General features: G+C 39.9%; 1 protein-coding gene across 1 annotated transcript in view; it reads left to right on the top strand.

The window, feature by feature from the left end:
• Aass (aminoadipate-semialdehyde synthase) overlaps positions 1 to 13,247 on the top strand; it is a 63,453-nt gene that overhangs the window by 10,872 nt on the left and 39,334 nt on the right. The window contains 6 exon segments of the mRNA NM_001100963.1: positions 1,451 to 1,627; positions 4,379 to 4,463; positions 7,949 to 8,016; positions 8,113 to 8,259; positions 9,362 to 9,440; positions 9,563 to 9,690. Of these exon segments, the coding sequence (NP_001094433.1) occupies positions 1,451 to 1,627; positions 4,379 to 4,463; positions 7,949 to 8,016; positions 8,113 to 8,259; positions 9,362 to 9,440; positions 9,563 to 9,690 (684 nt within the window).

The following is a 13,247-nucleotide window of genomic DNA, read 5'->3' as shown; positions in this document are numbered from 1 at the left end:
TTGCACCATGCCTTATTCTATTAGTGGCTGTGTGCTAATTGCTACATTGTATGAGTTTACCACGGCTAATATAACCAGTCTACCATAAGTAGACTGTTTTGGAAAGAAACCAGACAGAAAACATAGTTTGTTCATTACATGTTTTTTCTACCCATCTACACTTTGTTTGAAGTAGGTTCCTAAGTGTGTCTTTATTTCATTTAACGTTATTATATATGGTTTTATAATTTTTCCCTGGCTATGCCACTCCCTTATTTAAAAATCTTGACTGTCTCTTCTATGTGCTGACTAGGTTGTCTTGGTTAAGTGTGTAATCTTCAGGTGTGCCGATAATAAAACTGGGGGTAGTTCTACCTCACGGGAATTATATGAGAAGTAGGTGAGGGAACTTATACAAAGAGCCCAATGTAGCACTCACTAATAACAGTCAGCTAGTATTGTTGGTAATCGTTATCTGGTAGATCTCATATTAGCTGAGATGGCATTTTCCACATTGTGCTACCTTTATACCCTTTCCTGTCTGTGTTTGCCTGCCTTCTGATTTCTTGATGATGTGTGTTCCTGCCTTCTGACTTCTCCTTGGTGATGTGTGTCCTTGCCTTCTGACCTCTTCCTTTTGATGTGTGCACCTGCCCTCTGACCTCTTGCTGATGTGTGCACCTGCCCTCTGACCTCTTGCTGATGTGTGCACCTGCCCTCTGACCTCTTGCTGGTGCTGTTGTATCTGTATCTCCACTTCTCACAGCCCACGCAACCTTTTTGATTAACTTCACCGCCTGTGCTTCTTGAATCGCCCCAGCAGGGCATTGTCTTAATAACCACCAGCCTAGAATGCTCCTCAGATTCTTCTGACTGTAATGTTCTTTTGACTGTTCTTAGCATCTTATATAAACTCTTTCATGAAGGTGCCTTGCCTGTCTTTTGCAGGCATGTTCCTAGCACACATCTTCATGATAGAATAATAATAGATGTTCACTGAACCAAAAACAATGAAAAAAATCAGTGTTGGACATATATGAAATCTCTTATTACAAAAAGTAAAAATCACCCCTTGACATGCGATGTCTCAGCACAGTATTCATATAGAATAAACGTTCATACTTTCTGTTTTGTTCTTAGAAGGGCCTCCTTCAGTTCAGACTAACCTGCAACTTACTAGGCAGCCAATGATGACCTTGAGAATCTGCTTCCCTGCTTCCCTTTGTGATCAAAGTATACTCTGCTCTTAAATATGAGCACATATCAGAGTTTCCAAATCTTTTTCCTATAAATGCCAAGCCAGATAGAGTTCTCTTTTTTTGAGGAAGCATAAAGGGTAAAAGTAGCTGCAGTGTTCTTTGTTCTCATTTATCTAACTCCATCCTTCCCAGGGTTGTTTGTACGTTTTCTGGGAGAGAACATGAGTACTGAAATCTATGGGAGTAACGTTTGCTCCAAATTGCACCCCCAGGAGTATGTCAGGGCCGGTGGCATTCTTCAGGAGGACATTACAGAAGCCTGCCTGATTTTGGGGGTAAAAAGGCCTCCAGAGGAAAAACTGATGTCCAAGAAGACTTATGCCTTCTTCTCCCACACAATAAAAGCTCAGGAAGCTAATATGAGCTTGCTGGATGAGGTCCTGAAACAGGTAACTGTGATCAGTATTCATGAGTAGTAATTCAGCATCAAGCAGTAGGCCCTGTCAATCAGTAGGAGAGGTGGCCCATGGCAGGGTGCCTGATAAAGAGGTATCTTCTGCTGTGCAGGTTTGGAGTTTAGATAAACATTGCATCTCTTTTATATATTCTGAAGTAGAAGGATAAATGCCCCCCCAACAGTAAGTTATAAAGACAAGTACAGAGATACCATCATGTAGAATTATACAGCTGAAAACAGCCTCAGGGATCATGTAGTTTAAGACCATATTTTTCAGATGAGTCTCATAGAGGTGTAGTAACCTAACCGAGGTTGCACAGTCCTATGGCATCAGAACAAGACTGGAAATGCTTTTTACAGTCTTTATGCATAAGAGACAAAGTATATTTTGATGTTTAAGTACTGTGAAAACATTGGCAGCCACTTAGAATGGGAATGTCCACTGATTGAAGTCTGTATTGAGTGCTTACAATGTGTGTGTGTGTGACAGAATTCACGACAATGAAAATGCAGAACAGCAACTACCCTTGTATTCTTGGTGTCACAAACACTGGGAGGAGACAGGGATAAGCAATAAGGAGCCTATGTCACCAGGCAATGTGGGTAATAGAGATCAATATAAATAATACCAAAGGAAAAAGGAACAAGGACACCAGGAAGGGACAGTGCAAGTGTAGACAAGGTTTCATCCCAAAGATGGCATTTGAGAAGATATTTGAAGGAGACAAAAGAACAAGCCATGTCTGATGGTAAAGAGTCTTCCGAGCAGACAGCCATGTAAAGAAAACGACCCAAGGGTCTTTATGAATGGTGGGTACAATGGACCATGTGCTCAGCTGCCTAACATGTGGGTAAGGGTTGGAGGTGAAAGGAAGACAGCAACACCAATCAAAAGACTTGATCTGGGGCAGTCTAGGCTATAGACCATAGATACAGGATGCCTACAGGATGGTAGGGTAGATGCTGTGGTATCTGGCTAATCCTACATGGATTTTAGAGGTGGATTCTACAAAGCACCCTATGACAGGAAGGTAGAGTTTAGAGAGAGAAGTCAGCCATGATTAGAGCAGGGGCTTGAGCAGTTGAAAAGGACCATCATAGACGATCATAGAAAGTGTTCATATGAGAACAGGCATGGATGGGAATGTTGGGAGTTGGGCATTTCAGCTTGTCAGATGACAACATTTTGACAGTTGTCAGAAAAGCAGATGGTATGTTGGACGTGGTAGCCAAGAAGAATAGCTTCCTGTGACTGGCATTTAGTCATCGGCAGAGACCAGGATGTGTCTACAGTCAGGTGATTGGACGAGTGTGGAGAGTGAGTGGAGATATGGACCACAGCTCAGGCCCATAGCCTGGAGTAAGGATGTCATAATTTTGATATACAGTCTGAGAATAGAATAGAGGGCTGCATTTACCAACAGTACAAGCAATGAAGGAAATGCATTTTCTATGGGACAACAGGATATGTTCCTATTAATTTCAAAACCAGTCATCCTGGGTAGTGGTTAATTTGTTTCTGAAAAGCAGATTCAAAGCAATTAATGAAAACCGTGCTGCAAAAGCATTTCACTTGAAGCAAATAAACTCTTTAAGGAAAACTTCAGAGACTTTATGTTATATGAACTTTTGGTCCTCATTAGAAAATTAATAAAAATAGACCCAGAGGGACGACTTTTAGGCAGCATTCTAACAAGTCATTCAGAGTTTTAGATAGATTAAAAATGCCCTTACACTTGTAAACTTGATTTTAAATTGTACAACTTTCCCCCAGTACTGGGGATGCAACCCAAGACCTTGCACATGCTAAAAAAATCACTCTGTGTTATACTTAGCATCGTACCATAGGTCCTTAACTTCTACTCTGTTCAAAGAGTTAAATGACTGCTAAAAACACTATCTAATTGTACTATAGCTTTTAAGACTACATTAATGGGGCTTTCCTTAGAGAGGGAAGGCCTTTGAAGAAAGAGAGAGAATTTGTGTTTGGCAAAGATGAAGAAAAAAAATGTAAAGACAGAAAGAGAAGGGAGAGAGAGATGGGATAAAATACGAAAGAGAGAAGGAAGGAGAGAGTGTTGGGATACACTGTTACAATTTTTAAGGTAAGGAGATAAAATAGAAAAGAGAAAAAGAAGAGTGTTGGGATATATTGTTACAAATTTTAAGATAAATGGTATTTAAATGACCCAGGAACAACTGTGCAAGAAGAGTAACAACATGCTCACATACATAAAATAAATTGAAAGAAAGAAAGAAAGAAAGGAGGAAAGAAAGGAGGAAAGAAAGGAAAAGAAAAGAAAAGAAAGAAAGAGAAAGAACATTAATAATTCAAGAGGACTGGTAGGGAAGGTCTTGGGGTGAGCCAGGATTTACTCACACACAGGGATGTCTTAGGAAAGATGTTTTCTTTGGGATCAGAAGATTGAGGGTAAGTAGAGACATTAAGTGTTTTTCAAAGTGATTGGGGCAGTTTGGGGAACATAAAGGAAATGTCTCAGTTATGTCCTTGCCTCAATCAAGGAATGTAACACAAAGTTTACTCCATTACCTATCATTACAGCTGGCCTGTGACCAAGCATTTTCAAAGCATTTAATGATGCACCTGCTGGTAATGGGTTTGTAAGTCAACATGTATTTTCTAAGAGGAAAATATATAAAATTCTTACATCTTTTTATGTGGTTGACATGTTCAAAGTGAGTTGAATTTATCTGGTTATAACAGTTTCTTCTCTCCCTTTAGGAAATCCGGCTTATTGATTATGAGAAAATGGTGGATCACAGAGGGTCTCGGATAGTGGCTTTTGGACAGTGGGCAGGTGTGGCAGGTAGGTATGGCAGGATTCTAGGAAGCTTTCTAAGTGAGTCTCTGGAGTCCTTGTGTATTTTTTCTCTTTTCTGTGTTTATTTCCACTGGTAAACCAAAAACACAAAGAAAAGAAAAAGAAAACAGGCAAAAGGTTAATACCTAGGAACAGCTTGTAGCTTTCTAGATGTTCTTGTCAGAGAAACAAAGCTATGTTTTATAATGGGACACCATAGGTAGAAAATCTGGGGATAAGGGGGATATTTTGACTGAGTTTTGGGTCAGCCCTGTTGACTACTGTTCCAAGGCCTTTTGAGACACATCCAGAGAATAAACACATCAGAAACAAGCTGAGTGATTCAGGAGTAATATCATGCCTGTAGATGGGATGTGGCTTTTATAAGTTAAAGAAATGGAGGTGAGGTAACACACAAGTATGGAGCAAGTGCTACTTGCTAGAGGAAAAGCATAGAGCTGGAAGTTGCTGATAGGATTGTCTTTGAAGCTAGGACTCCGTGGATGATTAAACGTATTTATGCAAGTAGAGGAGTGGGAGGTAGGCACGGGTAAAACCCTGTTATTGATAAAAATGAAAAAAAAATCTAGATAATTACCAAAAGAGATGGGACTATGTGGAGGGAAGAAATGTAAGAAAGGACATTGCAACCTGTTCTGCAAACAGTGAAAGACAAAAAAGCACTAAAGCTGATGAGCTTGATGAACTCAAGAAAAATTTCCCTTTAATTCACATCTTTTGTGAACTTCATTCATGTGTGCTATATTTACATCATTTCTACCTTTCCTTCTAAACCCTTCCTATATTCGTTATACTCCTTCTCAAGTTCATGACCTCTTCTTAAATTAGTATTGTCACATACATACACACACTCTACTGAGTTCCTTCTCTGTTGCTTATGTGTGCATGTGTTTATGGCTGACCATTTGCCATTGGATAACCTCCGAGGGAGCTCATTCCTGCAGAAAGTGATTCTCGTTTTGTTAGCACTCATTGGCTCCCTGAAGTTCTTCACCTAAGGGTAGGCCTTATGACAGTTCTCTCATATGTGTCGGCACGTCAACTGGTCTTATCGCTGCGCAGGACTTGTTTAGGTAGTCATACTACTGACCACTTCATGACTACAGCTTTGCCGTCACATCTAGAAGACTTTACTTAGTAGCAGGTGACCTGTTCATGTCACTCTTACAATCTTTCTGCCCTTCCTGAACAATTTTCATTGCGTCGTAGGCATAGGGGTTATGCTATAGATATATCAGTCAAGGCTGGGCATCCATGGTCAATTATTCTCTGCATTTTGACTGTTGATCTCCACTATAATCTCTCTCTACTGACAAAAGAAGTTTTCTTGATGAGGGGTGAAAGCTACACCTATCAGTGGGGATAAGTGTACATATTTACAATGTAGTTAGAAATTATGTTGATTTTAGAAAATGGAAATAGGAAAGTCTCCAAAAAGTCTAAAGTCTATAAGCTATCCAGCCATGGCTGTTTTATATTGGTTAGTTTTACAGTGATAGGCAAGGGTCCTCTCCTATTGAGCAGGGCTTAGGTACAATTAGACATCCATTGGCTATCCTTAATATACAAGAGAATGCTTTGCTGGACCAGCCATTGTTGTAGTTCAAAGACTTTATAGCTAGGTAGGACTCTTGATTGCTCTTCTCCCTTGGAATCTTGCATGACCTTCCCAATCTGTCAGAGCTAGTCCTCGGGAAAGAGGCTTCCAGTTCAGCTCTGTCTTGATTCCTTTAAGTCATGTGTCTGAAGTATATGATGTGTTCAGTAACAAGGTCTTACGTTCAGGTTCTGGGATGGAACCAAGGCAGTGGCAATAGCGTATCTCATTTGGGTACTGGGATGCTTGTCTGATAGTCTGTGCTTCTTAGGGAGGGTATTGTTATTATCCCATGTATCACTCCATTTAAGCTAAACACATACACAAATTGAATTTCGTAATGTAACATATTTTGTGTCTGTGCCACAAAAGGAATTTTTACAGAAATTTGTAGTAGTCTGGAAACAATAGAAATGGAAATAGATAAACAGATTGTGATATAACTGGAAAATTGGAATCAGCAGCACTAAAAAAAAATCATTGATGTAAATGTAAAACTATGCAAGATAGAGATATCATATGCTATGATAGATAAAAATGGGACAGACAGTAGAGTCTGTGCTTATAACTCCATTGACATAAAACCCAAAGAATCTAGTCTATATGGATAACAGCAACAATTCCCATCTTGAATCTGTGATACATGGGTGTGACGATTTGTAATAGTTAATAAACTGTACACTTCAAGTTGCATTTCATTGCACATAAACAATTTATTTAAAAGTTGACTTCAACTAAAAAATAAAGAAACCTGGATAGAACTGTATGTGTGACTGAGGTGTTGGGAAAGGCATGGAGGGTTCTAATCCTGTAAATAAGGGGAAATAGAGAGTGAGCTCATTGCTATAAGCGTGTTGAGTTTTACATGTTTGAGGGCACCCCACTTAAGGCCTAGAAAAAAAATGACTTCATCCTGAAATCAAAAGAAAAATCCATACTGGAAATATGGACATGGGGGATCATCCATACCCACAAAACTTACATTTAGGATGTGATGAGATTAGCTAAGGGGAAATGAAGCTGTTAAGAGAATGGAGCCCCGGGTTGGGGATTTAGCTCAGAATGGAGCCCCAAAGTCAATCTTGAAGGTGATAATGTGATATACACAGATTGATTCTAGACACAGGTATGGCTATACCTGTTCAGAATCCTAGTACTTGAGACTAAGATAGGAAGCTGTGGGAATTGAGGATGGCCTGGGCTACACAGGGAGTTCAAGGGTACCCTGGGCTATATAATGAGACTAGAAGAAAAGGAAGGAGGAAAGAAGGATACAATTAAGTCAGGGATTCTGAGGGGAATTAGGTGTCAATCCAAGAGAGTCTACATTGCCAAAAAATTCTGACAGGTAAATAAAAAATCTGAAAAGTCCATCAAGTTTAATGATGTAAGCCACAAAGTATCTGTTAGGATCCTTAGAGCAATGGTGACTGTTTTTGTGTGTTTGCTTGCTTATTTTTGGTATGGGAGACGGGAGTACATTTAAACTATGAGGGAGGCCATTCAAGAATAAACCCCTTGCTGTGAAGGGCCAGGTCAGGTTGCAATTTGCAGACAGGAGAAGAGATTAACCTCTTATGAGAGGAGGGATTTTCTTTTATCAAGGCTAATATGAGAAAAAACAGATGGGAACCTAGGTGGGTGAGGGATTTGATAGAACGTAGAGGGTGTGGGCAGGATGTCCTGAGGTCCCTCATGAATCTGAGATAATTATGGTCTCTGCTTCCTTAGGACACTAAGAAGGCTTAAAATAGACAAAGAGAAAAAAAGTATCGTTTCTTCTGGTAGATGCCTAAGAACAGAGTTTATTTTGTGCATTTTTATTCAACTCCACTCAATTAATGGTCTTTTTATTGTTCTGGTTCTGTGTCAGGAATGATTAATATTTTACATGGAATGGGTTTAAGGCTCCTTGCTTTGGGACATCATACGCCTTTCATGGTGAGAGATTATTTATTTATTTATTGGAAACATCCCACTTTCAGTCTAGAAACATGTTTGAGCTAGTGGACTGACGTGAACTGTGCTTTCTTTCAGCATCTCGGCATGGCTCACAACTACAGGAACAGCAGTCAAGCTGTACAGGCTGTCCGCGATGCTGGCTATGAAATATCTCTGGGTTTAATGCCAAAGTCAATAGGGCCCTTAACGTTTGTATTCACAGGGACTGGCAACGTATCCAAGGTAACCCACCTGTCCTCTCTGGCAAGCAATCTGACATGCAGAGCGTGTCACGGGCATTTCAAATAGGATGAATGGCCATTCAGTTTGGGCTGTATTTTTAAAATAATTTTATTTAATTTTTCTTTATGTGCATTAGTATAAAAGTGTCAGATCCCCTGAAACTGGAGTTACAGAGAGTTATCAATTGCCATGTGGGTGCTGAGAATTGAACCTGAGTCCTCTGAGTGCTCTTAATCACTGAGCTATTTCTCTAACCCCTGGGATAGTTTTGTTATTCTTGTAGCAAAGAACAGTAACAGTCCAAGTATTTTCTTTGCTTTTAGTTGATTTCCTCTATTAGAGCAGCAGTTCTCAACCTAAGGGTCATGGCCTCTTTATGAGATCCAACAACCCTTTTACAGGGGTAGGAAAACATGGATATTTATATTATGATTCATAACCGTATCAGAATTATAGTTATGAAGTAGAAATAAAAATAACTGTATGGTTGGGGATCACCACAACATGAGGAACTGAACTAAAGGGTTGAGAACCACTGTATTAGAATTTCAATTGTCTAAAGGGCCCTTCCATGTTCCCTTCCTCCCTCCTTCCTCCTCTCCCCACTTCCTTTGATAACTCCTTGTTAATGATATAAAGTACTATTCTTCAGGTGGTATGTTGTTCCTTCATTAACTACTTAGGGTCTTGCTAGTAACTAAGGAAGATTAAGAGCGGGAATAATGTTTCCTTCTGGGGTAGTAATCACCCTGGAGAAACTCGTAATTGAAAAATAAGTCTGTAGTTACAAAGCACGTATCAGATCTTTTCCTTCTATGGTAGATCATTCTCCCCTTAGAATGATCTCTATAGCAGATCAAAAAGTAAATGGACATATACTATACCCTCATTTATAAACATTGGTATTCTGAAGAACCAGTTAAATGAGAGTCCACTCTAAGGCAACTGAGACCATAGCTGGCTTGTGGGATCTGTACTTCTGTGTTGTAATCCTGGCTATAAGGCATGGCAAGTGGAACTGTAAAATTGTGAGTCCTTGCAGGAAATCGTGTTGTCACTGTCCCTACTGAGGTTTGATTCTTTTTCTTATGCACATTTACAGGGAGCCCAAGAAGTCTTTAATGAGCTACCTTGTGAGTATGTGGAGCCCCATGAATTAAAAGAAGTTTCAAAAACTGGAGGTAAAAGGGGCGAGGGAGGACCTCATCTCTCACTGTTTTAAAAAGTCTTTGTGTTAGCATTTTATTACCATAAATCGTTATCATTTGTCACTTACTTTACTAATTTCCTCTTTCTTTGTAAGACCTCAGGAAAGTGTATGGGACGGTGTTAAGTCGCCATCATCATCTTGTCAGGAAAACAGATGGTGTGTACGATCCTGTAGAATACGAGAAATATCCTGAGCGCTACATAAGTCGTTTTAATACAGATGTGAGTATCTACTTGGTTTTGACTTGGTTGCTGTGACACGCTATAGTTAAGCTGTTTTCTGAGAGGTGACTTGTGAATGTGCACTTTGACTCCTTGATTCTTGAGGTCCTTGTGTAGACTGACTGTGAGTCCTCTGGTTCTCAGGCATTGGTTTTAGTAGTTGGCTCCTGTTGGGTTTGAGGTGACCTCTGCTTAGTGGCTTTGGTGGGATACTCATTGCTTTATGGTCTTTCTATTAAAGAATGCATGTACTCATTTTTTTTTCTTTTTCTTTTTTTCAAAGCTGGGGACAGAACCGAGGGCCTTGCACTTGCTAGCACTGAGCTAAATCCCCAACCCCGCATGTACTCATTAATTCTAAGCTAATTCCTGGAGAGCCTTGTTTTTGTGTTAGCCTATACTGGTTAGCACTGTTGACAAAAATGTACTTTATCTAAGGCTTGGTCTTAAAGTACACGTTGTCCTAACCCTTTTATTTTTTTTATTTATTTTCAATTTAAAAAAGAATCTAGTGTTTGTCACATCTCAAACGATGGTTCATCTTTTTTTTTCCCCTATGGCCAAAAAAATGTGTAAGCACAACCTCCCCTAACATCTAAGTTGGCTTTAAAATGAAAGGCCACTGCTTGGGGAACAAAGAGGTTATTTAGCTTACCAGTTTGGATGCCTGAAGAACAAAGCAGAACTCAGGCTTTTTCATGGGTTCCCATTGGCAGCTACACATCGTGGCGGGAGGGCATGTGGGTCTCCCTCTGTGTAGTCTCTCTCCCTCTGCTTATTAAACCATGAGGGTACATCATGGGTGTTCTACTTTCTCTAATCTAATCACTTTCCAAAGGCTCCACCTCTTGGTAGCATGATTGCATTCCGTTTCTACTTTCCAAATACCATACCCATAAGTCCTTGCTGGTTGGGTTGGGGATTTAGCTCAGTGGTAGAGCGTTTGCCTAGCAAGCGCGAGGCCCTGGGTTTGGTCCCCAGCTCCAGGAAAAAAAAAAAAAAGACCTCGCTGGTTAATCTTTTCATGAGTTCAAGGGACAACTACATTTCAATCACAGTATTTTGTCCTGGACCCAATAAAACTTATTTCCTCACATTTAACATATGCGCGTTTCATCTCCAACAGTTCCAAAGTCTTAACTCATCAGTTAATTCAGGTTTCACAGTCTCACTTAGAACTCATCTTTGGCTGTAAAGGCATGTAAAATAAAAACTCAGCTGGAGATTTCTAAGATACTGCAATATGTTAGCTTCACCGTATCCATTCCATTTCAAAAGGCAGGAACAGACAATAAGAAAGGAGTCTTTGGACCAAAGCAAAACCAAAACGCATTTAGACAGACATCAACTCCTAAAGCTCCAAGACAAGCATCTCGTGAGCAGCATGCCAGATTTTGAGCACCTTCACCCTGGCTTGGGAACCTTTACCTCTGTGGATCATGTGGCTGTTGTCATAGGCTAGACACAGGAGTCTGAAGCCTTCCTTGCCTAGGACGCATGCTGCCTGATGTTTCTTCCAGGAGGCGTTGTGCTTTTCTGATTGCCTTACCTTTCTGGGGTCCCTTCTTTGTCTCCATTCCCATGTCTCCACCTTGTACCATTCATTTGGTATACACTGTAGACATCGACTCTAGGAAACATTTGCCTCGCTCCTCAGACTCTCTTTTGAAATGTTCTACTTCGAACATTTTACATTTTTTCCTCTTCTCTTTCCTTGCTTTCTTCTTTTCGTTCTCCCTCCCATCCCCCATATCATTGCTTTCTTTTTCTTTTCTTCCTTATTTCCTTCCTTTCTTTTTTTCTTTTAAAGATTTATTTATTTATTTCATGTATGTGAGTACACTGTTGCTGACTTCAGACATGCCCATTACAAATGGTTGTGAGCCACCATGTGGTTGCTGGGAATTGAACTCAGGACCTCTGGAAGAGCAGTCAGTGCTCTTAACCGCTAAGCCATCTCTCCATTCCCCCTCCCTCCCTCCCTCCCTCCCTCCCTCCCTCCCTCCCTCCCTCCCTCCCTCCCTTCCTTCCTCCCTCTCTTTCTCTCTTTCTCTTCTTTCTTTCGTTCTCTTCATCGTTTTATTATTTGTCTTTTGTTTTTATTTTGTTTATTTGTCTGTTTTTTTTAGACAGGCTCCTTCTCTGTGGCTTAGGTTTGTTCAGACTTTAGTTGCATTCTATGCTGTCCTTGAACTTTCAAGTTTTCTGTCTCTGTCTCCTAATACTGGCAACATAGGCAAAAGCCACCCCTATACCTGGTCACAGACTCCTTATAACTTTGTTTATGGTACCATACTTTGTGTATAACAGGCAAGCATTTGTCCCCTGAGTGACACTCCCAGCTTGTTTGGGGATGTTCTTCTAGCCTGTTCTTCCATGTCCAACTTCTGCCAATCAGTTCCAAAGCACCCCAATATTTCACAGGATGGTAATAGTAAAGGTTCCTTCAATTACTGTTTTTAATTAGTCAGTGTTACATGTCTACAACAAAATACCCAAAGCAGCTGTATAAAAAGATTTACTTAAGTACACAGTTTTGGAAAAGATTTAAGAAGTCAAAGATCAGACAGTCTTGCTTCTTTTGCATCTGCTAAGGGTTGGGAATGACAGTGGTAAGCATCAGCGGTTTGGAGTAAGCATCTCAGATCAGAAGAGAGAAGAGAGGGAGAGGAGAAACTTACATTGTAATATTGCTTTACAGGGCGTATCCCAGTGACTTGAAGACTTTGTACCAGGTTCTACACTTTGAAGGTTTTACTTATTTGAATAGTGTTAAGGCTAGGTCTTCATGGTCACTCAACATCCCAACCATAGCAGTCAGCAATCTCCAAATGCTTGTGACTGATGCAGGACGAGAGGAGAAATGGTCCAGCTATATAAGCACTGGGCTATCCTCTTTGCCCAAAATATGGCTTATAAACTAATCCCCCTGGTGGGCAAACAGCGATTTTATCTTCTAAGAAACACAATTAGTCATGTGTCAGCTGTCCTCAACATAAGTCAACAAACTAAACAGCAAATACTAACTCAAAGTACATACATGCATTATGAAAAGAAATGCTTTAAATAATTTAAATGTGATCTCACGATGTAGCACTTGTAGGTCCTGGTATGAAATTTATTTATTTCAGCATGGAGAGTGTGCTGCAGAGCAAGCTCTTCCCTTCCATGTAAGAGTGTCTTGAGATGCTTAAGGGACAACATTATATATATATATATATATATATATATATATATATATATATATATATACATACATATATGTATATATTCACACACATATACACACATATATACATATACACACATATATACATATATATATATACATATACATATTTCATCACTTCATTCTTAGTTTCCCATATGTTGTTTAGTACTCTCTTTCCTCCTCCCAACCCCGCCCAAGGACTATGTGTTGATCCCTTTCAAATGCATGACCTTTCCCATTCTCCCCATCTCTCTCTCTCTCTCTAATGCCTAAATAAATAAATAAATAAATAAATACAACCTGCTTAATCTGTTCAGTGTTACTTGTGTGTATATGATTTCTGGGC

The sequence above is a fragment of the Rattus norvegicus genome, chromosome 4 (genome assembly GCF_021556685.1).
Source record: "Rattus norvegicus strain SHRSP/BbbUtx chromosome 4, alternate assembly SHRSP_T2T, whole genome shotgun sequence".
Classification (NCBI taxonomy): domain Eukaryota; kingdom Metazoa; phylum Chordata; class Mammalia; order Rodentia; family Muridae; genus Rattus; species Rattus norvegicus.
This window is presented reverse-complemented; position numbering and strand designations above follow the sequence as displayed.